This window comes from Oscarella lobularis, chromosome 18 (genome assembly GCF_947507565.1).
Source record: "Oscarella lobularis chromosome 18, ooOscLobu1.1, whole genome shotgun sequence".
Taxonomy (NCBI): domain Eukaryota; kingdom Metazoa; phylum Porifera; class Homoscleromorpha; order Homosclerophorida; family Oscarellidae; genus Oscarella; species Oscarella lobularis.
The window spans coordinates 768,288-794,649 of NC_089192.1; the positions used below are offsets into that span (position 1 = coordinate 768,288).

The window sequence follows — 26,362 nt, forward strand, 5'->3', positions numbered from 1 at the left end:
CGTCAGTTTCGTGGTCTTTCTCTAAACCCCAGCCATCTACGCGGGTAATACGTGTCATTGCGTGGGCAAATCAAGGAGGTGTAGGAGAAGGTTTCTATGATAACGCTGATAAAATCTTTTCTTGCATCATTACACTTTCAAAGGCTCTGCACTCTACTGAGTTCTCGATTGATCTCACTAGCTGTCTGCGCCAATTCAGGACCTCAAAAAGTAAAGCCGATTATATGGCCGACTACTATACCGCACGTTGCACGTTGTAGTGAGCGATGCCGAGTCGACGCCACCTCCCGTTCCTAGGTGGCCTCCACGGCTGAGTACGGCGACATTGCATCGGCCTATCACTATTCAAACAGTTGCTGTCGTACCTCCGCACGCAAGCCTTCGGAAACAACTACAGAAGGGTCGTCTTGTGCAAGAGAATACAGTGCACTCAGGAAAGGCTCGTTCCGCGTCGGTCGGCGCCAGGCCACAATTGACGCACAGACCACCTCTAGACCTAGAGGACTTTCGTCGCTTGATCACCGTACGAATCACATTGATGCCCTCAATTACACGTATAGTCTTTGGAGACAGAGGTCGAGGAACAATCAAGAGTGGTTAGACCGAGCGTGGCTGGCCGATTCGGCGGCTTCTGCTGACGACTCAGCATTTACAAGAAGTGACGACAGTGACGTTTCGACTTTGAATCGTCGCTTCTGTAGCTTGAAATTTAGCTCTATCGACCCGCCTACCGTACAAGTCGACGTGAGTAACGTCTTGTAACGGTGATTCGACGGCATGTGTGTATAGGAAAAGAAGGACATGCTAATCTGCATAAACCAAGAAAACGGCCGTTTCGTCACAGATGAAGATTCCACCAAAGGCTTGGCAGTTGCTTTCTGGAGGCCTAAAACACGTTTTGGAGACACTTTCAAAGTAGTTCCGGCGTCTCGATACCAGAACTGTATGACAGTGAAAACAAAATCTCCAGGTAACAAAACCTAGCAGAACATGCGTACGTGCTATATGCTTCTCGCCAATTGTAGGTTGGAGCGAGCCTGGAGAAGTGTACGCAGCTGTCGTTGATTCCTTGAGTCGCTCCAAGATATTTGCCGTTGGGACTTTCAAGATTGTTCCAAGGAGCCCAAGCAGTCCAGAGACTCCAGTGCCGTCCCCAATGCCTACCGACACCGCTATGTTTAGCCTCTTTCTTGACTGGCTATCCACTCAAGCCGGCCCGCCGACAATGCCATCTTCAAGCGCAGAAAAGGATCCTCGAGCAGCTTTTATGGAAAAATTAGGTAAGACCTTACAAACAGACGGCATCCATCATTATTGATCAATCTTACAGCACGTACTGCTCAAGTTGCAGCAAAGTCTGCCGTTTCTTCCACAGAACGGTCACCAAACAAAGCAAGTTAGTGAAGCAACAGGTGTGCAGCATGTTGGATCACTCTCGTTTGCCTTGCATGCAGTCTCACTGAGCCCCCAGAAAGAATCTGAGACGCAAGAGGTTTCTTACGACGAGCCCTTCAAGGAGCAAAAATTAAGCAAGACTTCGAATAGTGTAGAAGCAAGTGAGACCTCTAATTGAGGCTTACCTCTATGCGTACGCCACGCTCTCTTTCTGTATGTATAGGCCTCAAACTTCCTCGCAAAGAGAAGCTAGATACGCTCTCAGAAAAAGATCGAAGTCGCATACTCACACAAGCAAGCAATGGCGAAATCAGTTTGAACAAGGCCATAGAAGCGGTATGACTAAAGAGTCTTTCATGCAACAGCTCAGAAGGATTTTCTTACAAGGCAAGAGACTTGGCCTACCTCGATCCTCCAGATATAACAAAAATCAAAAGAAACAGTAAATTGACGTTAATTAAACCACAGTGTTTTTTACTCATCTTCTTTCCATTCAATTGAAAAAATAGAAAAGCAGCCATCTGCTCGCCTTCAAAAAGATCAACTAACGATGAAATCATCAAGCGTAGACAGCACAGCGGAACTCATAAGACGAACGGTATCATTGATACGAGCCAAAGAAAGATGACAGGTCCTACTTGTTACCATGTGTATAGCTACCTGCAAATCGCAGGAGAAGGCCTCTAAACGAAGTGCCAAGAGTATATTGCATCACGAGCAGCAGTACGAAAAAAATAGCTCTTCTATCAGCGTAATTATGAGCGCGTTTTCTTAGCTCTGTCAGGAGATGACTCTTCCAGGTCTGAAATAAATTAAAAATCAACTATTCGGTAGGTTATTAGTTCTGTATAGGAAGGAGGAATATGCAACGCCGTTCATGACCGCATCAAGACGTTCGTCAGGAAATTCGGGCCCGCCAAGCCCATGTCCAAGTCGTGACAGTGGAGTAAGCGTATCCACAGACTGACGAAGATGAAGATCCGAGTCTATCCGGAATCAAGTTATTGCTGCGCACGACTTCCTATGCAATTAATAAAATGTGCAAATATATTTTTATCCGGGACGTTTGAAAATGGTAAAGGGAGTCAAGGTTGAATTGGACGCTTTTTGCGTCTGTTTGACGCACTCTCTTTCGACTGAAGAGGAAGAAGTCATGGGCCTATTGATAGGCGAAGTAGGAAAAGAACGAGAAAGCTCTCTCCGGCTAATTTTGCGCTTGCTACAGATAATCGACGACCACGCCATTGTTTCGACGGTTTCCATGCTGAGAAGATCAGACAAGCGCAAGGACAGAGTCGAAATATCTCCGGAACAGCTCGCACGAGGAGCACAGGAAGCAGAAGTAGGACGAAATGGCTCTTTTAGCAGCATTCTTGACGCGACGATTTTCCGCTTCAAAGCGCATGGCTGAAATATCCCGGAGGCCGATGCGGGTACTTGGCTGGTATCACAGTCATCCCCACATCACCGTTTGGCCATCGCACGTCGGTGAGACGGCAAAGATCAGATAGACAGAGAGTCTTTAGATATCTGATGAATTAGATACGAGAACTCAGGCTATGTATCAAAATATGGATCCGGACTTTATTGGATTAATTTTCTCCTGTTTCAATAGCGACCCTCAGAATGTAACAGACTATAATTTCATCTCGCACCACTAGTCACACTTTTGTGCAGTTTAGTCGTATCGAATTGACGTGCTTTCAGTCAAAACTAACTCCAGCCGCAATCGAAGGCCAAGAAATGTATATAGAGTTATTTATTGTATTGAATAATTATGTAATTTTAGACCTGATGCCATCCATTTGCCGGTTCAAATTTGCCGAAAAGCTAGTATTAGCCAATTTTGCCTAGAAGCTCTGAACAAACTACCACTGATACTATTAGAGGTAATAGTGACCACACCGTAATAAAATCTAACCAATAACATTGCAGGAAGAACAGGAAGCATACAAGGAAGCAGAAAGGTGACCTATATCCGCATATACAAAGGAATTGCTAACCACGTTTTTCAGTGACAATATTTTGTCACAAATTCACAACGGAGCGGGTATGCAATAGTTTGGAGACTACTCATCTTCACGCACCGTCTTTTTCAGTCTTTGTCCGGTCTTTGAGCCGCTTCATGGAGATCATCTGCGCTCCAGCCGTGCAGATGCTTGAAAGTCGTCTCGAGCAGACGCAAACGAAAGTGAAACGCCTACAGGCGGAGAAACGTCGACTACAGGAAGCACTAGACAGCTAGAATTACTTGCATGCAATAAAAAAAGGAGAGCCTAGTCGTAGAAATAGGAAGACTAACGCAACATATGTACAGACATTAGAAAAAAAAGTTTGAAGGTAATATCAGCCTTCAATATTCGACATCTCTTGGCTAATATCCTACCAAAAAATAATCATTTTTAGTCCGAGAACGTCTCCCTTACCATATGCTCCGTTTGAATGTCGAGTCCTTCCGATTCTTCGTCGTACTGCTTCTTCAGCTGGTCCTGCAGCTCCTCGCCTTCGGAATCCGAGGGCGTCGCCTCGCCGTCGATTTCGGAACGACCCGCCTGCGATGACTTGGAATTTTCCGTGATCTCTCCTTCTTCCTGAATGTTCTCGAGTGCAGACTCTAAGAAAAACAATTCCACGTATTCGACGTTGCGTGAGGACCGGCGTCACCTGATCTGGCACCCGGAAAAACCACTTCCCAGTGATAGTTAGCCGGATTGTATGGCTGCGTGACCCATTTGTGCTCCGTCATGTCTTTGACAGTCGCTCTGGCCTTCGGATTGGGATGAAGTATCCACAAGAAAAGATGCATCAAAGCTAAGAAGATAAAATAGTAGGGCTCCCCCCTCTTTGAATGCCGTACGTGGAGAAACGATGAACGGAGGCTGGAAACGAGCTTGAATCGTCTCTTCGACATCAAAGAAGGGATTCTCGCCGAATATCACGGTATAGAGAGTCACGCCAATGGACCAGCACTCCAACTCCGGTCCAGGATATCTAAGAAAAGGAAAAGGGGCCTCGTTAGATCCAGGATTTATTTCTTACTTATTTCCGAGGAGGACTTCGGGTGAGCAGTATTCCATGGTGCCGCAGAACGTTCCAAACAACTTTCCTTTTACCATGAACGCCGCCGAACCGAAATCAATAAGCTTGCAATGAAATTTGCGATTGATGATGACGTTTTCATCCTAGAAATCGCCGCCAAGTAGTCAGAAGGGATGAACAAGGTAAATATCTAACCTTGATGTCCCGATGAGTGATGTTCTTAGAGTGAAGATAATCAACAGCAGCGACAATCTAAAAAATGACTCTTTTTTTCTTCTAAAATAACCTATTGATTGGCGTGCCTGTCGAAATAGATAGCTGGCCAGCAGCTCGTCCATATGGGGTCCGCGATCGATGAACTCAAATAGATCGATACCGTCGCCGTGCTTCTCCATCACCATTTGATAAAATTCCTCGTTTTCGTACAAGGTAATGAGCTGAAATATAAATCAACGTTTCTCCTATTGACAAATCAACGAACTCACCTTCACAATATTGGGATGATTCAGCGTCTGGAGCAAGTGAATTTCCAGCGGCATTTTTTCCCCGGAAGGCAGCGTATGCCAACACTCGTCAAGAACTCGAGCCTTCCTGATAAACTTCACAACAGCCTGAACAGCACATAGACTCTGCAGAGCGACGATCTATTTATTATACACAACCCCCTTACCATCTCATTGGTCTCTCGTTTCTGAGCCAATTTGACAAACCCAAACGCTCCCTTTCCGATCGACTTCAACGTCGCATACGCCTTCTCATAATCTCCCCGACAGGCGGCGGCCTCTTCCAACGACCCAGGCGAACCGTCCTCGATATAGGGAAGACTCTCAGCCGACGGTTGTTCCTCCACAGCGCTGAGAAACGAAGCCGATGCCCCCTACACGCAAAAATCCAATACCGTAACTAACTAAATAAATAATTTCAACCTCTCTAAAGCGATTCGATCCGTCCATTGGCTGGACGAAACTCGCCGACCAATCCAACAAGGATCGATCGCGATTCGTCTCCATGACGACGTTTCTCGACACCCAAACGCAATAGATGTTTCCGCCGTCGTCCAAGTCGACCCGTTTGACGTCGAACATAATCGGAATCGACGATCCGTCTTTGTGCTTACCGTAGCCCAAGAAGGAGCCCTCCACGACGTTCCCAGAAGCGCGCGAAGACGCTCGACTCTGCGTCGTTGTTATGACGGGAGAAGCGTCGAGTAGAGACGAGGATAGGACCGTTTTGGCCGGAGTAGACGTCGCCAGATCGGCGGCGGCGGCGGTTTGTTGCTGGTCCTGATTGGCTGGAGCCGATGCGACGCCGGAGTCATTTCGAGGTGATATGGGTCTTTCTGTTGTTTTTGGACTTTGGTGGCTTTGATTCGACGCGCTGCCGCCCGTGTCGAGACTGATGCTTCCGAGGGAGGACGACGTTGTGGCTGTGCCGCCGCCGCCGCCACAGCCCGGTTGGGTTGTCGCGAGTCTTTTTGAAGCGATAATCTCGTCGTCGTCGAACGGGGGCAGGGGAAGGCTGCCGGAGTCGAGGAGACCGTCGGACACGGTTAGGAAGAAGTCGGGAATGAGGAACGTTATATTCTAAGGAGACAAAAGCATTAGGAAGCGTGGATTGAAGATATAGGGGGACTAGGCATCACAAGAATGTGATAAGAAGGCCTACTTTGTTCTTACCTTTTGCTGCAATTCCATTTTGCCGTATCCAAATAAAAGCCGAGTGAAGTTCTCGTTGTATCCGTGCAACTGGCCACCCGGAAGGAAACTCAGCATGCCGCTGATGTTTGCAAACGTCGACAGGAGGACTTTGTATGAATCAAGACGCGAGCTCTCGCTATCGACATCGTCCATACTGCTACTGCAAGGAGACGGTCGAATAGCCAAGGCAAGTGGAATGATGTTGCCGTCGTGAGCTCTCAATGTCGCCTGCTGCTTACGAATCTCCTAGGAAATAAAAAATTAGGTTTAGAACGAGATTTGAAATTGATTTGATTCCACTTTTGGTATTTCCAGGCCGCTAGGCATTTGAAAAGCCGGAATGAAATCTGTTAGAGGTTTTCCCACTACATCATCTTGACTAGGATAGCCGCCTAGGTAGAGAAACGTGTTGTCGCACGTGTCAATACGTCCCTGGGAAAAAAAGAAACGATCTGTGAGAAGAGCGAGTCTTGGAACACGTCAACTCGCCTCTTTGTTGATTTGAAGGAGTGTGAGAGTCTTTTCGACGGGCTCCAAGACGGTGATGCAGCGCACTTCCGGTTCAGTGGCCACCTTTTTCATCCACATCGAAACGGGAAAACTGGCTCCCGTCGAGTCGACAGCATCAACCTTGGGAGAAGAGGATAAGGAAAGGAGACAATACAGCGTGTTTCTTCTACTTACCACTTTGCCATTGACCATGACTGTGTGACCCTTTGTGTCAATGTGCTCCTCGGCCAAATACTCCTAATAGAGAATTATATATCAATAGTGACGTCAGAAATATTAGGTACTGTCTCAAAGCAACAGTTAATTACACAACAAATGACATCAGAACTCAAACCAATTGTTATCTTTATTTCATTTCCTTACCTGCTTCTCTCGAAATGGCGAAGCAAACAATTCCTTGAGACGCATTCCGACGATCCTCTCGCGCGAATACCCAAACAACTCGCAAGCCATCTCATTGGCAATCAGGACGACCGTATCCCCGTCGACGGTCACAAGCGCCTTATTGGGATTCCTCACAGTCGTCGGAAACAGAACTCCGACGTCGGCACTCCCAATAAAACTATGAAACTTCCACGACGACGACAACGCCGTCGCCGACGACGCCGATCTCGGTTGAGGCGGGGGCGGCATGGAATCGGCTGGCGCAAACGAACCGCGCGAATATCCCTGCGCGTAACTGACGGCGTTCATTCCGTCGCCGACGAAATCTTCGAGTCGAATCTCCGGCGAGCGAAGATCGCGTTCCGGTGACGGCGCTGTCGCGGCGGCGGCGGCGGCGCCGTGACACTTCGTTCTCACGTTGTCGAGAGCTTTGGGGTAGGACGGCGAGCCGTACATGTCGAATATTCGCATTTGGGAGAAGGAATCGGTTGTCGAGTCCATTTGATCGGCGGCCGGTGCGCATCGGCGCATCTAGGAGGGCCTTTTCGCTATGCTCCGCCTGTTTCGAGGGGTACGCCTTACTTGGGGAGTTGCGAAACGGCCGAACGAGGGTTGGGGGGTGTTGAAGGACGAGTTTAGCACGTAGGGTGTCGGTAGACTATGGCCCAAGCGGCCTGGAGCCGGCGTTAGGCTCGTTGCGACTTGACGGTTGCGATTCGGTTGCATTCTCGTCGTTTGATGAGGCGATATTTGCTGATTGCGCCCCGCTGAGGTTTGAACGAGAGACCCGGATTGGTTACGTCCGACCCCGTACAACTGCTTCCTTCTTTCGATGTTGCTCGGGCTCTGGGGCGATCGAAACGACTCGAACGAGCGCGGATGGTGGATTAACAAATTTGGCGGTGATCCGGTACGTAAAAGGGGATATATGCGTGTCGAAACCGTAGCAAATCGGCGTTGCTTTACACAAAGGACTATTTTCGTGCCGCTAGCCCCGATTTGCAGTGCAAGATCTGCCAGAAAGAGTCGAAATTTCTTTGTCAATTATACTGTCCTCTCGAACGGTCAAAATATCACAGGATACTACACGTTTTTGTCTGTTTGGAGAAGAGCTGTCTGAAAAAGAATAGGTACACTAAATGCTTCTATAGTCTCTTTGTACACATACCATTGATTTATCAGCTGGCTGGTGGTACGATCTCTGATGCTCGATGAAGGTCAATTACTTGAATCAGGGAAACCCTTTGAAGCAAAGAATTCTTCAAATATTGAGAGCTGGTGTGAAGGAGCCGAAGACTGGACTGGGTTTGTTCTTTATAATCATTTACCCACTATCAATTTTTCTATTTCAGTGACGTTGCCGTTGAAGAAAACTCTGATCTTTTGAAGTCATTTGAGGCTCTCTTGAGTGATGATAGCCAGGCGTCTGATAGGGCTTGTATTCCTTGTCCCAAGACTAGGAAGGCTTCTCTAGCGGAAGCCCACGAGGTGTCTGCTGCATTGACTCCTTCTTTCTACATGGACGTTATCGAGGAGCCTGAAGAGGATTGCGCTCTCCATCCAAATAGTCACGAACAGAAGCTACTTTCGAGATACGAGAAAGAGCACGGTGTAAAAGTTGCCGATTTGTGTCTAGATGAATCCGAAACGGAAAAGTACGAGAGAGCCAAGGCAGGACACGGCGACGTCACCTTTCAGAAATTCCACAAAAGACTCAAGAGACATCCCAGTCAGTGCGTGCGATATCAAAGAAACGGTGACCCACTTTTCATGAAGAACAACCTCTCAGTTGTACCACCTTGCGCCCTATGCGGTTCACCTCGCATATTCGAGCTTCAGCTAATGCCAGCACTGATACACTACGCATCGCAGACGTGGGGAAAAGACATTGAACTAGACTATGGATCTGTTCTCATATACACATGCCAATCGGACTGCGAGAAAGCAGAAAGCGGCTTTCTGACTGAACTAGCGTTCAGCCAATCAGAGGAGACGTCGTCCAGGCCCTTTAGCGTTAGCTAATAATCAAAAATTTAATTAGATAAAACGTCTCGCGCATGTGCTGGATTCCGTGAACGAATAGCGTTTCAAAAACGGATTTATTTCTCATACAGAGTAAGGAGAAGGGGAAAAAACAGACAGTCGATCTATTCTACTGAGTTCCCACTTGCTCGCTGGGCATCGATCGTATGATATCGCTGTCGCCCGGATCAGTGATGCTCAACATGGAGACGCGAAAGTATCGGCCGCACGCCGTGCCCAATTCGATGTTATTTCCGCTGTAATGATGAACGCCCGTTTTCGCTAACATCGCGTAGTACTCGATTTCGCTTTTTCTAGGCAGCAAATGCGTTCAATGTCAAGCGGGGGCCCCCTTTGGGGAAATCCTACCTTAGCGGCGGGCAGTTGTTCGATAGGATGATTAGCTTCGCTTTGCCTTGTCGTAGCGTCTTCACCGACTCCTTGTAGCCCAGTTTGAACTTGCCGCTCTTCATGACGAGCGCCAGGCGAGTGTTGATACTCTCCATGGCCTTTTTCTAGATAAAGAAAATCGAATCGCGATGCTTTGAGGCCCCTTTCTCGCTAATCGATATCGGATGACTATAAAAATGACGACTACGGACGACTATACGAGTTGTATTCGGCAAAAGGCTTGTTCCCTTTAGAGGCGAGAACTCGCGATTCGTTTCTGACCTGTTTTTTAGACGCTGGCATTTTCGCTAGTAGTCTTTGGTCTAGTTTTCGACGTTACGAGGGATCGACGCTTGGAATTAGTCGTGCAAAAGGAAGAATTCTCGCACACCACGTGGCTACTGGCGAGTGGGTACCGGGCGTGCGCAGAATCCCCAACGCATCATGACCGCATTTAATTATTGCTAAAGAATCCGAGGTACATATCTTTCAAGTATCTGTTTTAGCTTTAGGTTTTTTATGACATTTGGTTACAACTAGATGTCTCAGAATGCCTGCCAACGTTTCAATGATAGCCGGACTGCAATTTTCGGCAGGCTGTAAGATATATGAATCTTCCACTTCCGGCGTCGACGGAACCTTTCCGACGCGTCGAAACAAACTTCGTCGCGAAGCGGACAGATTAGGCGACGTCGGAATAGAATAACGCGGATAAACGGTCATCAAAAGATTAGCCAATTCCCAATGCAGAGCTTCTCTAGTCTCCTTTCTTGCAGACTCAAACTTAGGAGAGAAAACATTACGTCTATAGCCAAATTTCCAAGCGACGACTTACCAGAATCAAAACTCGAGCTAGAGACACCAAAACAAACTTCTGAGCCTGCAAAGAAAAACAACTACACGTACAAATCAAGGCAAGCTGGTCTATATATTTCACCTTAGAAAGAACAGACAAGCACTCGTCATCCGCGTGACCCATCTCCTCTGCCATACGACTTACGCACTCTGCAGACAACGTGGCAACCTAGAAAAGCAAACTACGTTTGAATCATGACCCCAAAAGCTTATCGTATTCACCGAAAGATACTTGAGCCATCTAGCAAGCATAGTCAACAAGACTCCGAGCTCTCTTTCCTCGTTCAAAAACTCCCAGCTGCACGAACGATTCACCATTTCCTCGAGTTCAAAAGCGCGTCGTACAGAATCTCCACCACCCGCCGTCGTCGTCATCGACGCGTCGCCGACGGCCTCGCGCAAAGCGACGATCGAACGACCAGCTAGCGACTCCAAAACAGACGAATCCTTCGTTCTGCTAAACCTCGGCGACTTGACTCGTTGTTTTCTCGAAAACGACGGCAAGGATCCGACACTCGAAGCCCGTTCCGCGCGACTGGGATACGCGGACCTCAACTGCGGAAACAATTCGTTTACCGGCATCGCCACCGGCAACGATCGCGTACGAAAGTAAGAACCAAGCCTCGACGGCATCACAGGAGGCGGCGAAGAGGTTCGCCGAGGCCGTGGCGGCGGCGGCGGCACGACCGTCAAATTTCCCTCGGATACAGAAAGCAATCGTCTATTTGGTGATAAGCTCCTCGGAGTCATCGATTGTCGAGCGCCGAGAAGACGTTCGTTTGATTCGTAGACGTCAAGCTCGGCGTTTTCGTCGATGCTCGTGCAGATGACGCTCTGTCGAAAGAAGGAGCGTCGTCGCGACGAGGAGGAGGAACTCGTTCGACGTAGTAGCGGCGACGACGACGGCGACGGCGACGACGGTTGTAGCGAGGATTTAGAACCGCCGTCGTTTTCTTGGAGAATGGAAAGTAAGCTAGACTTGCTCTGCGCCGATTGCATGACTGAGTTGGGTAGATCGTCGTCATCGTCGTCGCTGATGCCGACTTTTTCCTTTATCAAGGCAACCACGCGTCGACAAAGGAGATCTATAATCTATAAGGAAAATTTTCTCTTTTTGACAGGTAACGTCTGACTCCTTTAACCTTGGGTAGATGTTTGTATTGACGTGCTTCGAGTCCGTGTAGTATGGCTTGCTGTCGTCGTAGGTGTTCGGCCAGTGAGAAACGTTCGTCGGACTTGAGGCTACAATATTGAATTTTAGCCTCGCAGTTAGTGGAGTCGACTCGTTGTCACCTGCGCGGAAAGATTTTCCACATTGGGCCAATGTGATCAGCGAAATCACGAACAATTTGCATCTGGGCTCTCGTCTGAATGGCCCTCGGTCTACAAAAGGGCAATAAATGAAGAAAAACTGCCTGGTAAGGTAACACACCGTTTGGATCTAACAAAAGCGATTGCCTTGTCTGCTTTGATTCTGTGAGCGTAGATGAGGTAACACGCTATAACGACGCCAGTACGACCTGGAAAAAAATCACTAATAGAGAACAGAATCAAGGAGGAAACGTACCCAATCCGGCGTGGCAGTGAACAGCGACCTACGAAACACGACAAGTAAAGAGAGGCCACTAATCTAAATAATTAAGATATCTAGAACCTTTCCTTCCTGCAGTGCAAAGTCTACCACTTTAACCATGTTGAATACACAGGTCATCGTTGGCACACCGTAGTCTTTCCTTAGAATACAATGGCCCAAAGGCAAGGCATATAATAGATAATGTTACCAGCCAAAATTGTAAAAGAATACTAAAGCAACGTTATGTTTATTTCATCAAGGGAGAAGAGACCAAGTACTCGACTTACTGTCTGCATCCATAAAGACTTGAGGATCATATGAGAAGCCCGAGTCGTCAAGAGGAGGCCCACAGTAAGCGTGTTCATTTGGTTCTTGCAGATTAACAATGGACTTGATTCCAGTTCTAAAATTCAATTTTATTCGTCTTTGCACGTGCATCTTCACGTGAACTCACCTAGAAAACTGACCAATAATATCGTGCGCTTTTATGGCATCGCTATTCGGTCTCGACGTGGCGAGGATGCCACTCGTAACCCTAGAAACAAAGTTCTCATAGCAACGGCGAGAATACGCGAAGCGAGATCTCGCTTGCCAGTGCGAAAAGAGACCGTCGATTGCCTGATCTTTCTTCGGCCAACGTTCGGCGACTTCGTACTTGCAATTTCGACCACGACAGAAGAGGCGGCACTGATAGGCGCCCGCTGTTTTGTTGCGAATTCGTTCCGACCATTTGCTGTATTTCGGCGCAATGCCGTTTGGGGTGAGGCAGCCTTCGAGCTCCGCTTCCGTCGCCGCGGCTGTCATAAAAAGCAGTTTGTTTTTATCCGGGAGGACTTCGATAAACAAGAGCGACGCAGGAATCTACTCTAGTCTCCCGGACACAATTTAGGCGAAGAAGGATGACGCTCGTCTTTGCAGGGATTCTCGTCGTTTTCTGCGCGACAGGTTAGCACGACCGCCTACCCTTGATGACTTGACGCAAGCTCGACGTCTTGATCGCAGCGCAATCGACGAAGAAAGGCGACTTTTCGTCACTCGGTAAAAACGCATTATCTCTCACTTCCTCCGTTTCCCCCAATCCACTGCGCACTCTAAAGGAAAGCGAAGATTCACGTTCAACTGCGATCTGACGACGAGCAAAGGGTGTCTTCTCACGACAGAGGAATGCAAGCCGTTCGTACCCGGCAGTCACATTACGCACTGCGTCTGCAAAGGCGGCTACAAAAAGTCGTCTTCAACGCGAAAATGCGTTCCAGGTAGAGCGAGAGAAGGAGAAAACGCGAAGGCATTTTATACATAATTGATAGTTGAACCTACGTTGAGTTCTAATGAGGAAATGGCTGACTTCTTCGAGGATAAGTCTGCTCTTCATAAAATAGCATGTGATCCTCGTAGCCTCGAGCCTTCCTGCGGCGAAAATGCCTATTGTTCGTCGACAAAGCGAATTTGCATCTGCTACTTTGGTAGTGACGATAAGTCCAATTGCATTGCAAAAATAAATGCAAACTCTGGACGCAAATTGACTGAGATAGCTACAGCTACTGTTGAGAGTCCCACAACAGACGTCATCAAACGTTTTTTTGGGACTACAGCTAAGCCAAATCAGTTCATTTCCCCCACTACCGTTACCACCTCCCCTACAGCTGTTGCTACGGACTCTCCCTTAGACAAAACGTTTCTGAATGATTTGAATAGCCTAATCGATAGCATGAATGAGAAAGAAATGACCAAGGCTCCCACACGTCAGACAATAGCAACGACTGATACTACTGCGTCATTCACACCAAACGCTGGAACAACGACTCCATTGAAAATGACTTTGCCTTCAACTAGAACAACGAGCCGAGCTCCATTGGAGACTACTGCGCCTTTGACCAGCATGATGACTCGAGCTCCTTCGCCTTCAACCGGTGCAATGACTCAATCTCTATCAAAGACTGCTGCACCTTCAACTCAAACTTTGTTAAAAACTACTCCTACTTTGTCTCCAAGCAAAAGCAGTAAGCATCTTGATTGGGATCAAGTTTTTCTCTACGTATATATTGTTCTTATTATTAGCTGGTTTAAAACCTCTCGTTGTGTCAGCTGGAAATAATAGAGAAATGTATCTGCCCCAGTCGAGTATTGTCCTTCATGCTAATATGTGGCCGCCCAAGTCAGACGGTTGGTTATGTCTTTATCGATTTTTAACTAGGATAAATTAGTGTTTCTCCAGCGTCATATTATCAATTTGAATGGTCAAAGATTTCGGGTCCAGACGGCGGTACGATAGCGAATTCCCATGCAGCGGCTGTTACGCTGAGTCAGGTAAGAAAATAGAAAAAGAATGAGAGGCTTTAGAGTGGAAGGGGGGTCTTGGGTAGCTGAAGGCGGGCACCTATTCCTTCAAAGTCGTTGTGACTGGAAAAAATCACGAATACGGCGTTGCGAGTGTTAATGTCACCGTTCACGAGCGTAATGGAGATAGAATCGCGCGCCCGTTGAAATATCTTTTGACGTGTCGTCGTCATTTCAGCAAAGAAACCGAATCGACCTCCGAAAGCGCGCATTGCTCCAAACGACGGAGAGCTCGAGATCACGTTGCCCGTAGACACGGTCGTATTAGACGCAAAACGTAAGAAAAAACGAATAAATGAATTATTGATTTATGTTTTCTTTACTTTAGAAAGCACCGACGATACACCGGGGTTAACTTACCTATGGGAACAGGTCCAAAGCCCCTTGCAAGACGAAGCCAATCGCATTGCCCCGTCGCACGTGGCGACCCTACGCCTAACCAATCTCAAAGCGGGCAGCTATAAATATAAGTAAGCACAGTCATTATAAATAATCAGTAGATTTATTTATTTATTAGATTGACTGTTACTGATTCTGATGGAGCGACAGATGTCGCTTACGCAAGCATTACTGTCAAACCAGGTAGAATAAACGTTGAAATAAACGCAGCTCCGAGACCCGACGCTCATGTCTAGAGGTCGACTATCCTCCCACCGCCAATAGCGGCGATTCGATCATAATAAAATTGCCCATCGACTCGGCTACGCTGAATGGTAACAAGAGCACTGATGACAAGGTAAAAATCAATTGGAATTAAATCATTAATTCCATTCAAGATCTTTTATTAGGGCATCGTTTCGTATTTGTGGGAGAAAAGCGCCGATTCGCCGAGCCAGGGAGACATGCAGGGCACGACGTCATCGATTCTTCATCTGACTCATCTCGCCGAAGGCGTCTACACGTTCACGCTCGTCGTCACGGATACGGCCGGTCAGACCGGCTCAAGCAAAGTCTTTGTCGTCGTTAAACCGGGTACATACAGAGGGGAGGGGGAGAAAATCGTTCTGTCGTCGTCAAACGTTTTTTTTTTCAGAGAACAATTTTCCGCCCAAAGTCGATGCTGGACCGGATAAGGAACTCGTGTATCCAAACCTCGACTCGACGACGTTAGACGGGCGGAAGACGACGGATGACATGGGTCAAGGGGATCTTAAAGTTCATTGGGAATTGGAGAGGTTCTTTGCGCGGTAACGAAGCCAGAAGCTCCGGCTGTATTTTTTCTCTCTTCAGCTTCACTGGTCCCGAGGGTCCGGAGAGTGGTTCGAAGAGTTTTAAGATGAGCGATCCGGATAAATTGGTTCTGCACTTGTCGCAGTTGCGTCTCGGCACGTATGTGTTCAAGTTGACGGCGACTGACAAGCAGGGAGCTCAAGGATCCGATACGGTCACTGTAAACGTGAAAGAAGGTGATAGATATTATTATTATTTATATTGGAGGGGGAATTTTTTGATACTCAGTTACGAATCAAAGTCCCATAGCGAATGCCGGAGCGGATGTCGTCATTCAATGGCCAAATCGCGCGGCTGAGCTTGACGGTTCCCAATCGAGCGACGACATGAAAATCGTCTCGTATTTGTGGGAAAAGACGAAGGATAGTCCATATATAGGGGTAGGGGTACCCAATAGTAGGCTTTTACTGTCTTCGTTACGTATATGTACGCGTTCCTCAGGATACCGTCAACGGTTCTGATAGGAGTCCGATTTTACGTGTATACAATCTCGTTCCCGGTGACTACACTTTTAAGCTGACTGTTGCCGACGAGAAGGGAAAAACTGCGTCTGATACGGCGACCATACATTTGATAAGAGGTAAGCAACGCATAGACTTCATCAACCTGCCTTTCTTTTAATATGAGACGTGCATATCTATATAGAGTTGAAACATAAGAACGATCTAATTGAAGTATCTATTAAAATAGATCCGTCGTCGTTTTCAGTTTCCGCGTTGGTAAGAGAAACGTTTTGGATTTTTGATACTAAGCCATGCAATAGGAAGGATTTAAGTTGGCCATGTCGTACGAATTAGACATCGATAAAGATAGATTTGTTATTGAAACCGTCGACGGAGAGGAAGACAGGTGAATTTGAATTTGAAAAGAAAAGACAAAATACCTTAGTTTTTTTATACTAGAGTATTCATCGAATTCTACGTTCTGAATGACGAAAAATCTCCGCCGATTCTACCGCCCCTGCCCATAGCAAAGCAACTTCAAAAGAAAATCTCGCAGAGTCAAAAAGTATTTCATTTTGACGTCGAGTTCGTTGATACCGTCGGTATGGGACTCGTCAGTAGTCCATCATTTTTTTTACCAATTTTTTGTACTTTAGTTTGCCAAGAAACGTGCTCGGGTCACGGAAAATGCAACGTGACGACGAAACGTTGCGTTTGCGATAGCTTCTGGGTTGAAAATCCCTTCAAGGCGAATTTTGGAATGAAGGAGACAAACTGCGGTGAGATCGCGGAGACAAAACGATATCCTATTCGATTTCCTCCCCGCAGACTGGAGTCTCGTTTATGTCGTCGTAGTCGCCGTCGTTCTTGGTCTCATACTCCTGGTTGTTCTGTGGGCTTGCATCTGTCTCTTGCGCGGGTAAGTCTTTATCGTTTTGCTGATTATTTGAGTTTGCACTTTATCTTTGTTAGCAAACGCATCAGAGCGAGGCGTCGTCTACGTTACGCTTTACTTTCTGACAAAGACGACGACTCCGAAATGGTTCCTCTGTCTACGTTGTCAAAGAGTAAGACTGGCGTTAATTTTGTGCTATTTAAACGAGCCCCTCTATTTAGAAAAAAGCCAGAATGGGAGTCTTATGATGAGCGAGTCTTTCAGTGAGGAGGAAATTCTATTCGATTCAGCCAAAAAGTTGCTACCTGAGAAGAAGCAGAAGGGCGGCTCTCTGCTCAAGAACAACAAGGCAAACGGTCTCGTGAAAAAGAAATAAGGCGGTTATATTGTGGACCAGTCACATGGATTTCAATTAATTCTTCTGTAGAGAAATTAGTGCATGCGTTATTGCTAAGAGCACATAGGTTGTAAAAAAGGAGATATTCACTGAGTCTGACAAATAGGTAAGGAAAAAACATTGGGGACTCCAAGAATAGTCTTTTTTAAGGCTGATCTAAAATACTGACGATCTAATATACTGACGTTAGATCGTCAGTATTTTAGATCAGTAAAAAACTTTCGAAAATGAGTAATTGTAATTCTCGATTAGAGCTCGTATATCTCCTCGTTCGATTGGACCCACGAGTGAAACGCTTTCAGAGTCAAATGCTTTGGCGTTGCATCTTTGTCGTTGCCCGGGAGACGACGAATTTCTCCCAGACCCGCCCCCAGACCCAGACCTTCTCCCTTGATCCCGTATAACGGGTTATTATACGGGATCAAGGGAGAAAGTCTGGTCCCGTCGCTGACTATTATCGGCCATCCAAATGACTTCGGCGAAGTTTGGAGAAGGAAGACGTGCTATCGTTAGGCGAAGACATACCTTCGACGGCGAAAGACGAAGAGAAAGGCCCCCAAGCGCCCAATTGGCTCTCCCCTCGAAACGAACGACATGCTCAGCTGCGACTAAAATGTAGTCCGGGTTTATTTACGATTATATGCGTTCTAAAAAGTGTTTTTTTTATTTTTGGTCTAGGGGGCCCCTCCTTTTGAAATTCGAAGATAATGAGCGTCTCGCGTGATAGCTAATTGGTTTCATTGAATCGTCTCCTCCACCCCATTTCTCCCACTCGTTCCTCGAAGAGCAGAGGGTCTCGGACTCCCTCCTTTGTGTGTGTGCCATGGACGCGCGTTTTGTCATCCACCTGGCCGCCTTTCTTTCTTTCCTTCTCGCCTCTGCTTCTTCGATGACGCCCCCTACGTGCTCGAATCCCGAGGCGAACGCGAACACCGCGTGTCCCTCGGGCGAACAGTGCTGGGACGCTTCGAAAGTGGGCGCGACGACGTCGTACGCCTGGTCCGTTCATTCCGAATGCGCCGACTGCTTTTTCGCTCAGCAACCCCGCCTCGTCGTTCAAACGGGCGAAACTGTTCGCTTTACCACCGACGGCACGTTTCGAAGCGCGAGCGATATCGTCGTATACAAAGTGCCGTCAATGGACGCGCTAAAAAACTGCGACGTCGCGGCGGCGGGAACGACTCTCGTGGGTCAAACCGTCGGATCCACCCACGTCGACGTAACGCAGTCTCTCGTCGCCGGAGCCAACTATTTCATATCGCATCCAAACAATCAATGCGAAGAAGGCGCACGTATTGTCGTCTATCGAGGTGATTTCAATTGCAACGGCAACTGTTCGTCGCGGGGACCGTGCGTTTTCGACGGGGCTAGCGATTTCGTCTGCCGATGCCCGGGCGGCTATTTGAGCGACGATTGCTCTGACATCGACGAGTGCTTTGGTGTGACGGCGTGCGGCGATCCGGTGACGGAGGGCGTATGCGTTGACGGAAATTGCTCGTACGCGTGCAATTGTTTGCCGTTTCGGACGAGCGTCGACGGACTCTCGTGCAATGACGTCAGAATTCTGACCGATTGCTCGGAATCGCCATGTCAAAACGGCGGCACGTGCAACAAGTTCCCTTCCAGAATTTTTTGCGAATGCCGTTTTGGATACGACGGAACTTACTGCGAATTGAATCTTGATGACTGTCAGTTAAATCCGTGCCAGAATGGTGGCACGTGCGTTGACGGAGAGGATGCCTATACATGCACGTGCGTTGACGGCTTTACTGGCGTCGAGTGCGAGACGAATATGGACGAATGCGTCGCATACGCGCCCTGCTCGAATGGCGGCACGTGTGTCGACGAAATCGATGCGGTGACGTGCACGTGCTCGTCGCCGTGGATCGGCGACTTCTGTCAAATTCATTCCGATGATTGTCTCGTGGCTGACTGTCAAAATGGGGCGACGTGCGTCGACGGTAACGGAACGCATTCATGTGCGTGTGTTGTCGGATTTACCGGGGCTCGATGCGAGACGGACATCGATGAGTGCGCGTCGTCGCCGTGCGAGAATCGCGGCGTTTGTATTGATAACGTTGCTGACTACACGTGTAACTGTCCCACCGGATATACGGGCAAGAATTGCGAGACTGATATCAACGAATGTCAATCAAATCCATGTGCCAATGGAGGCACGTGCAACGACCTGACTGGACGTTTCCATTGCGAGTGCATATTCGGCTTCTCGGGTCTTCGTTGCGAAACAAACGACGACGAATGTCAATCGAATCCGTGTCAGAATGGCGCAACGTGTCGAGACGGAATCAATCGTTATACGTGCGACTGCATTCCAGGTTACACGGGAGTTGATTGCGAGACGAACGTGAACGAATGCGCGTCGATGCCGTGTGAAAACGGCGGAGCATGCATTGATATGATTAACAGTTTTGAGTGCCAGTGTCCGGCCGGTTTCACTGGTCTACAATGTGAGACGAACATCGACGAATGCAGCTCGTCGCCGTGCCAAAACGGCGCCTCGTGTAACGACGAAATCAATTGGTATTCGTGCTCGTGTTTGCCCGGCTTCACGGGCGTCGACTGCGAGACGAATATCGACGAGTGCGCCTCGAGTCCGTGTCAGAACGGAGCGGCTTGTCGCGACGAGATCAACGAGTACAACTGTCAATGTATTGCCGGATACACGGGCATTCACTGCGAGACGAACATCGACGATTGCGATCCGACTCCTTGTCAGAACGGAGGCAGTTGCACCGATCTTGTAGACAATTTCAGCTGCGACTGCGTTGCCGGATTCACGGGTACACAATGCGAAACCGATATCGACGAATGCGGATCGAATCCATGCGAAAACGGAGCGACTTGTCACGATCAGACGAACGGGTACGCTTGTCAGTGTGTGACCGGCTTCACCGGAGTTCACTGCGAGACGAACATTGGCGAATGCGGTTCGATGCCGTGCCAGAACGGCGCCACTTGCCGAGACGACATCAATATGTACACGTGCGATTGTGCCGCCGGTTTCACGGGAACGCACTGCGAGACGAACATCGACGAATGCGTATCGTCGCCTTGCACGAATATGGGCACATGCGTCGACGACGTTGACTCGTATTGGTGCCGTTGTGTGCCCGGTTTTACCGGTATGCATTGCGAGACGAATATCGACGAGTGCGCGTCGTCGCCGTGTCAAAACGGCGCCACGTGCAACGACGAAATCAATCGGTATTCGTGCTCGTGTTTGGCCGGTTTCACGAATGTCCACTGCGAGACGAATATCGACGAGTGCGAGTCTTTTCCGTGTCAGAACGGCGGTCTTTGCACGGATCTGATCAACGACTACGCGTGCAACTGCAGTGAAGGATTCGACGGGAAAAGTTGCGGAAACGACATCGACGAGTGCTCGTCGAGTCCGTGCCAGAACAGCGGCGTGTGCATGGACGGCGTCGCCGGCTACACGTGCGAGTGTCCGACCGGTCGAACGGGATCCCACTGCGAGATCGATATTGACGAATGCGCTTCGAAACCGTGTCAGAACGGCGGCACGTGCAACAATCTGCAAGGAAGATTTTATTGCGAATGTCGTTTCGGATTTGATGGCATATTTTGCGAGATAAATATTGACGATTGCGCTTCGAATCCCTGCCAGAACAATGCCACGTGTATCGACGCCGTTAATGACTATACTTGCCAATGCGTTCCCGGTTTCACTGGCGATCATTGTCAAACGAATATCAACGAATGCGAGTCGGCGCCGTGTCAGAACGACGGCACGTGTTCCGATCACGTTAATCATTACACGTGCAGTTGCATTGACGGATTTACGGGTGTTGACTGTGAAACGAATATCGACGAGTGTGCGTCGTCGCCCTGCGAAAATCGCGGGGTTTGTATGGATCGCATTAACTTTTACACGTGCCACTGTCTGGCCGGATATACTGGTGAGCATTGCGAAACTGATATTAACGAATGTCAATCAAATCCGTGCGCCAATGGAGGCACGTGCAACAATCTTGTTGATCGTTTTCACTGCGAGTGCGTTTTTGGCTTTTCCGGTCTTCGTTGCGAAACGAACGACGACGAATGTCAATCTGATCCTTGTCAGAATGGCGCAACGTGTCAAGACGGAATTGGTCGTTATACGTGCGACTGCGTTGCAGGCTACACGGGGGTTGATTGCGAGACGAATGTGAACGAATGCGCGTCATTGCCGTGTCAAAACAGCGGAACGTGCGTTGATCTGATCGATGCCTTCGAATGTCAATGTCCGGCCGGATTCACGGGTATACAATGCGAGACGAATATTGACGAATGCGCTTCGTCACCGTGCAGTAATAAGGCCACGTGCATTGACGACATCGACTTCTATTTGTGCCGTTGTGCCGCCGGCTTCACGGGCGTCAATTGCGAGACGAATATCGACGAGTGCGCTCCGGCACCGTGCCAAAACGACGCCACGTGTACGGACTTGATTGCCGACTTCCTATGCACGTGTCGTCCGGGTTTCTCCGGTGTTCGTTGCGAAACGAATATCGACGAGTGCGCGTCAATGCCGTGCCAGAATGGCGGGCTTTGCACCGATTTGATCAACGCGTTTGAGTGCCATTGTCCATTCGGCTACACCGGAACTCTATGCGAAACGGATGTTGATGAGTGCGCGTCCATGCCGTGTCAAAACGGCGGCACGTGCGTCGACGACATAAACGGATACGGGTGTCGATGCGTTCCTGGGTATATAGGCGTCGATTGCGAGACGGAACTGAACGAATGCAATTCGGCGCCATGTCAAAATAGCGGCACGTGCGTCGACATGATTGGCATGTACTCGTGCACTTGTCGTCCCGGTTTCACGGACGTCAACTGCGAGACGAATATCAACGAGTGCGCGTCGATGCCGTGTCAGAACGGTGCCGTCTGCTTCGATGAGATAAACGGATTTCATTGTCGTTGTGTGCCCGGCTACACCGGTCGTCTATGCCAACGAGAAATCGTCGAATGCCTTTCGAGACCCTGTCAGAACGGCGGCACGTGCGACGACCTAATCGACGATTTCACGTGTCATTGCGCGCCCGGCTTCACGGGCCCTCTCTGCGAGACGAACATCGACGAGTGTGCGTCGTCGCCGTGCTTGAACGGCGGCACGTGCCGCGACGGTGTCAACTCTTACCAGTGCACGTGCCCGTCGGCGTTCGACGGAGATCACTGCGAGATCGTTATCGACGCGTGCGGCATTCTCATGCCGTGTCAAAACGACGGAACGTGTGTGAATATTCCGACGACGATTGGCGTTGTGGACGTCAGCGCGCCGCCCGGTCCCGGCATCGATATACACGATGCTTACACGTGCACGTGTCCGTCGCTCTTTACCGATCGTCTTTGCGCAACGTTTATGCCCGTGCCGGCGCCGCCGACACTCATACCGCCGCCACCCGTCCGCTCTTCGCCTCCGCCGCCGACTCTTTTGCCGCCGCCGCCGCCGGGATTCAGTTTTGACTGTTCGCGAACGCCGTGTCAAAATAGCGGCGCCTGTCAATCTATTGGCGGACGGGCAAATAGTTTTTGCAGTTGTCCTATTGGATTTTCGGGAAGAACTTGCTCGAACGGTAAGAGAGCGTTATCTCTTTTTGTTGCGTTCTTTCGAATCGGATTTTAGATATATCCGTCAGTGTTCCCGCCTTTGGAGGCAGCGGTGTGACTTCGTACATTGAAGCGACCGGTTCTATTAGATCGGATACGTCGAACACGATTGCTATTCGTCTCAAGGCGAGCGGGCCTTCTGGTCTCATTTTTCTCAGCATTGGCAGCCAACAACCGCCCGCCTTTGTCGACTATATTTCATTTCACGTCGTCGACGGCTTTGCAAACGTCCGTTACGATTTAGGAGCTGGATCCGTTTCAATTACGAGCCCGAATCGCATAGACACGGGAGAAACAACAGTACTTGAATTCAGGTGCATACAGAGATTTAAAAAATAGCTACTGTACATATAAAGATGCCTCGTCTTAGGCGCAACGGTGTTGATGGTGAATTGTGGATTGACGGCGTCCTTGTCGGCGGAGATTCTGCTCCTTCTGGAAGCACCGTAGCCAATACAGACGGTCCAATCTATCTCGGCGGAATTCCTGCAGTAGTAAACGTTTCGCCCCTGAATAACTTCGGCCCGACGACCGGTTTTACTGGCTGCATAATTGCCGTCAGTATCGACGGCAATGAAGTTGATCTTCTCAACGGCACAACGGGAATGAATGTTGGCGAATGCCCTCTCAATCCGTGCAGCGACGCAAATCCGTGCCAAAACGGCGGCGCCTGTCGTCCGACCGACTTGACGAATTTCGAATGCGTCTGCCCAACGGGAACGAGCGGCGATCTATGCGAGGTCGTCGATCAGTGCACTTTTCCGACGCCGCCGTGCCTACATGGCGGCGCGTGTCGAATCGATTCGACGAGCAGCGTTGGATACCGGTGCATATGCTCAGTTCTCTTCACCGGCCCCCAATGCGAAAATCCAGGTAAGAGCAAAATTTTGAGGCTCCCCCTTTCCTTGTTGATTAGTGACTGTTGATTTCTTTCAGTTGGTTCTTCCATGGGTGGCTATTCATACTTTGGCGACTCCTACGCTAGTTGGATGGTTGATCAGTCACTGAGACGAACGACAAACGTTGCCTTGAAGGTCTACCCTAGTTCTCCTGCGAGCGACGCAACCGGCATCCTAGCCTACGTCGATAAGCCAGGCCGTGATTTCTTCGCCATCTTCGCCGATCGCGGCACGGTCAAAGTCGTCTTCGACTTCGGCGGAGGAAGTCTCACCGTCGCCAATCCGACTCCCTTGGCGGACGGCGTTTTCACGAGTGTCATACTCGAACGCTCGGCACTCGACGTCAAACTCGTCGTCGCCGGCAACGCGACGTCGGAAACGCTTTCCAGTCTTTTCTCGTCGCTCGACGTCGACGGAGCGATCTACATCGGCGGCGTGCCGTCTCTCGTTGAAGCGACGCTCGACGCGAGTCTCGTCGACGTCAAAGGCTTCAACGGTTGCATAGCCGAAACGGCGATCAGCGGCAAATTCATCAATTCGACCGAATTGCTTTCGAGCTACAACGCGGCGATTTGCACACGACTCTGTGATCCGAATCCGTGTCAAAACGGCGGCAATTGTTCGCAGTTGGGCGCTTCGGTTGCGTGCGCCTGTACGCCCGAGTTCATCGGCGCCACGTGCGACGTGTCTTCGGATCCGTGCATTCAACTCGGATGCGAGGCGGCGAATTCGACGTGCGCGCGTTTCGGCGAAACCGCCGAGTGCGTGTGTCCTCTCGGCAAAGGCAGCGACGATTGCTCTGGCGATGTCGTCATCGATACGCCCTACTTTCAAGACAATTTGACGTCGTATGTTGGATTTAGCTCGCAGGCTGTCAATCTGGCAAGAACGACGAATGTCAAAGTGATTTTTACGCCGTACGCTTTGGACGGAATAGTCGTCTATTCGGCGGAAGTCATCGACTTCTTTTCTGTTGGACTCTACGACGGTTTTGTCGAATTTCGATTCAATCTTGGCAGTGGAACGAAGGAAGTTAAGAGCAGGAGTCGAGTGACTTTATTCGAGTCTCACACAGTCACAGTATCAAGGATCAGCAAAGATGGTATAATTGTCTATCTTTCATGATCTCTGCTATAAAGTAACGAATGTTTTTTCTTTCTGAAGTGTCTTTAATAGTTGATGATCAAGCCGAAGTATTTGATTCCAGCTCAGGAACTGCAACCCAATTGAACGTTCGTGGTCGCGAAATTTTCATGGGCGGTGTGCCCGACATTGGACAGGTGAATTTTTTTAAATTTTACTTGCCTCAATTCTACGTTTTCTCTCAGCTTCTTCCTTCGGTGGGCCTTTCGTCTGGATTCACCGGCTGCATCGACGAGCTGACGATCAACGACGTCGAGTTTTCTGTCGCCACGGCAACGCGTGGCCAAGGAGTTAAAGAATGCGAAAGAGACGACTGTGAAATGTTGAACTGTCAGAACGGCGGAACGTGCACGGACGCCGGTAGTCCGGGCACGTTTTTCTGCTCGTGTCCGTCAGGATACACTGGTCCTGATTGCGCGCTTCTCGTCGGCGACGACTGCGCCGCTGGCACTCACGGGTGTCACAATACGAGTCAATGCGTGTATAGCAGTTCTGCTATGGACTACGAGTGCGTTTGTCCGCTCGTGCCGGTGGCGAGAGCAGGACGCTTTTGTCAGGATGGTGAGGCGCCGTATGCTTCTTGATAGTCATTCTTTATTACGTGTATTTCTTCTATTTCAGTTGTAACTTTTTCTGCTGCACAGTTTGGAGGAAACAGCTTTGCGGAGTATCCTTTCATGAATTTTGGAAGGAAAACGGATATTTCTTTCAACGTGTCTGCGACAGCGGCTGATGGACTCATCTTTTACGTCAAGGTATCGAATAAATCTACTCAGGCTGAAACTTATATACTTGATTGATCTAATCTTTGCCTTAGGGTAAAGCTAAAGATTATCTAGCTATAGGAGTTCAAGCTGGAAATGTTGTACTAAGGCAAGTTTCGTTTTTAATTAAACCGGTTTATTGCTTACCAAAATGTATTATTTACAGCTTTGATCTGGGAACGGGTCCGGCAACAATCACTGGAGCGAGCATCCTCGGAGGTGGATGGCACTACGTTACGATATCGAGGTAGGAAAGAAGGAACTTGATGATACTCATATCTATATCTATTATATTTAGGTCCTCTCGGTCTGCTACTTTGACCGTCGGCGGCATCTCAACGAGCGGATCGTCTCCATCGACTGCGACGGGACTCAACGTCGGCGGGGGAACGTATTTCCAACTGGGCGGAATTCGTGTGTCCGCTGATATGACCGAATACGCTAATCTGCTTGGCGGCACCTATCCGCAAGGATTGGAGGGCTGCATTGCTGATTTAGCGGTAAACGGCGTGAACATCGATCTCCTGAACGACGCCCGCGATGGAACCAACGTTGACCGCTGTGGTGCCTAATTAATCTGATGGATGCTTTCAAGCTTCCAGTTACGATAAGGAAGGAAGACTGTGTAGTTGCAATTGCATTTACATTGTTTTGTTTCGTGTAGTCTTCGCATCTTTTAGTCGTTGTTCGTGTACGTATGGATGGTACGGTGTGGTGCAAAAATGTCGTGATGTTGGAGCCGGGAGCGTTTA

General features: G+C 49.0%; 8 protein-coding genes and 2 long non-coding RNA genes across 10 annotated transcripts; 7 read left to right on the forward strand and 3 right to left on the reverse strand.

Moving 5' to 3' along the window:
• Positions 1–135: 135 nt before the first annotated feature.
• LOC136198092 (uncharacterized) lies at positions 136–2,469 on the forward strand. Its single transcript, XM_065988007.1, has 13 exons — positions 136–210; positions 261–523; positions 574–744; positions 790–970; positions 1,026–1,280; positions 1,331–1,396; positions 1,455–1,556; positions 1,619–1,731; positions 1,783–1,837; positions 1,905–1,993; positions 2,052–2,118; positions 2,171–2,195; positions 2,248–2,469. Coding segments are annotated over exons 1-13 (1,503 nt in total). The 5' UTR covers positions 136–209; the 3' UTR covers positions 2,363–2,469.
• On the forward strand, positions 2,411–3,759 carry LOC136198099 (lys-63-specific deubiquitinase BRCC36-like). Its single transcript, XM_065988015.1, has 9 exons — positions 2,411–2,569; positions 2,621–2,737; positions 2,796–2,883; positions 2,938–3,023; positions 3,073–3,140; positions 3,185–3,284; positions 3,331–3,362; positions 3,411–3,445; positions 3,495–3,759. Exons 1-9 carry the CDS (start codon positions 2,468–2,470, stop codon positions 3,638–3,640), a joined length of 774 nt encoding a protein of 257 aa, XP_065844087.1. The 5' UTR covers positions 2,411–2,467; the 3' UTR covers positions 3,641–3,759.
• On the reverse strand, positions 3,584–7,799 carry LOC136198084 (PAS domain-containing serine/threonine-protein kinase-like). The gene is made up of 16 exons (XM_065988000.1): positions 7,608–7,799; positions 7,005–7,556; positions 6,816–6,878; positions 6,621–6,761; positions 6,432–6,563; positions 6,111–6,377; positions 5,361–6,017; positions 5,105–5,311; positions 4,920–5,045; positions 4,737–4,871; positions 4,630–4,686; positions 4,435–4,577; positions 4,253–4,386; positions 4,060–4,206; positions 3,822–4,009; positions 3,584–3,777 (listed from the first exon to the last, which is right to left on the reverse strand). Exons 1-16 carry the CDS (start codon positions 7,749–7,751, stop codon positions 3,742–3,744), a joined length of 3,129 nt encoding a protein of 1,042 aa, XP_065844072.1. The 5' UTR covers positions 7,752–7,799; the 3' UTR covers positions 3,584–3,741.
• Positions 7,800–7,840: 41 nt separating this feature from the next.
• On the forward strand, positions 7,841–9,164 carry LOC136198096 (programmed cell death protein 2-like). The gene is made up of 4 exons (XM_065988012.1): positions 7,841–7,935; positions 7,998–8,155; positions 8,208–8,330; positions 8,378–9,164. The coding sequence occupies exons 1-4, from the start codon at positions 7,858–7,860 to the stop codon at positions 9,045–9,047; spliced, it is 1,029 nt and encodes a 342-aa protein (XP_065844084.1). The 5' UTR covers positions 7,841–7,857; the 3' UTR covers positions 9,048–9,164.
• On the reverse strand, positions 9,106–9,860 carry LOC136198104 (large ribosomal subunit protein eL30-like). The gene is made up of 3 exons (XM_065988019.1): positions 9,720–9,860; positions 9,417–9,562; positions 9,106–9,361 (listed from the first exon to the last, which is right to left on the reverse strand). Exons 1-3 carry the CDS (start codon positions 9,738–9,740, stop codon positions 9,178–9,180), a joined length of 351 nt encoding a protein of 116 aa, XP_065844091.1. The 5' UTR covers positions 9,741–9,860; the 3' UTR covers positions 9,106–9,177.
• Positions 9,372–11,433, forward strand: LOC136198107 (uncharacterized). The gene is made up of 3 exons (XR_010672663.1): positions 9,372–9,915; positions 9,978–10,155; positions 10,214–11,433. It is a non-coding gene; the product is annotated as an uncharacterized lncRNA (long non-coding RNA).
• LOC136198086 (protein tyrosine phosphatase domain-containing protein 1-like) lies at positions 9,876–12,879 on the reverse strand. Its single transcript, XM_065988002.1, has 13 exons — positions 12,458–12,879; positions 12,320–12,400; positions 12,153–12,268; positions 12,074–12,095; positions 11,947–12,025; positions 11,860–11,887; positions 11,725–11,812; positions 11,586–11,675; positions 11,435–11,534; positions 10,515–11,384; positions 10,375–10,461; positions 10,273–10,317; positions 9,876–10,220 (listed from the first exon to the last, which is right to left on the reverse strand). Exons 1-13 carry the CDS (start codon positions 12,667–12,669, stop codon positions 9,927–9,929), a joined length of 2,112 nt encoding a protein of 703 aa, XP_065844074.1. The 5' UTR covers positions 12,670–12,879; the 3' UTR covers positions 9,876–9,926.
• On the forward strand, positions 11,475–12,314 carry LOC136198106 (uncharacterized). The gene is made up of 4 exons (XR_010672662.1): positions 11,475–11,710; positions 11,779–11,903; positions 11,962–12,047; positions 12,126–12,314. It is a non-coding gene; the product is annotated as an uncharacterized lncRNA (long non-coding RNA).
• LOC136198082 (dyslexia-associated protein KIAA0319-like protein) lies at positions 12,745–17,243 on the forward strand. The gene is made up of 23 exons (XM_065987996.1): positions 12,745–12,810; positions 12,868–12,903; positions 12,963–13,121; positions 13,173–13,865; positions 13,924–14,028; positions 14,081–14,172; positions 14,229–14,319; positions 14,381–14,479; positions 14,531–14,672; positions 14,720–14,784; positions 14,838–14,938; positions 14,991–15,174; positions 15,236–15,377; positions 15,433–15,608; positions 15,661–15,812; positions 15,874–16,012; positions 16,078–16,151; positions 16,196–16,281; positions 16,335–16,477; positions 16,532–16,654; positions 16,704–16,794; positions 16,848–16,942; positions 16,992–17,243. Exons 1-23 carry the CDS (start codon positions 12,765–12,767, stop codon positions 17,144–17,146), a joined length of 3,189 nt encoding a protein of 1,062 aa, XP_065844068.1. The 5' UTR covers positions 12,745–12,764; the 3' UTR covers positions 17,147–17,243.
• A 402-nt stretch (positions 17,244–17,645) lies between these two features.
• LOC136198079 (protein eyes shut homolog) lies at positions 17,646–26,348 on the forward strand. The gene is made up of 11 exons (XM_065987993.1): positions 17,646–17,782; positions 17,846–22,770; positions 22,821–23,118; positions 23,175–23,677; positions 23,741–24,805; positions 24,868–24,983; positions 25,032–25,407; positions 25,468–25,601; positions 25,664–25,719; positions 25,777–25,857; positions 25,909–26,348. The coding sequence occupies exons 2-11, from the start codon at positions 17,991–17,993 to the stop codon at positions 26,180–26,182; spliced, it is 7,683 nt and encodes a 2,560-aa protein (XP_065844065.1). The 5' UTR covers positions 17,646–17,782; positions 17,846–17,990; the 3' UTR covers positions 26,183–26,348.
• The last annotated feature ends 14 nt before the right edge of the window (positions 26,349–26,362 follow it).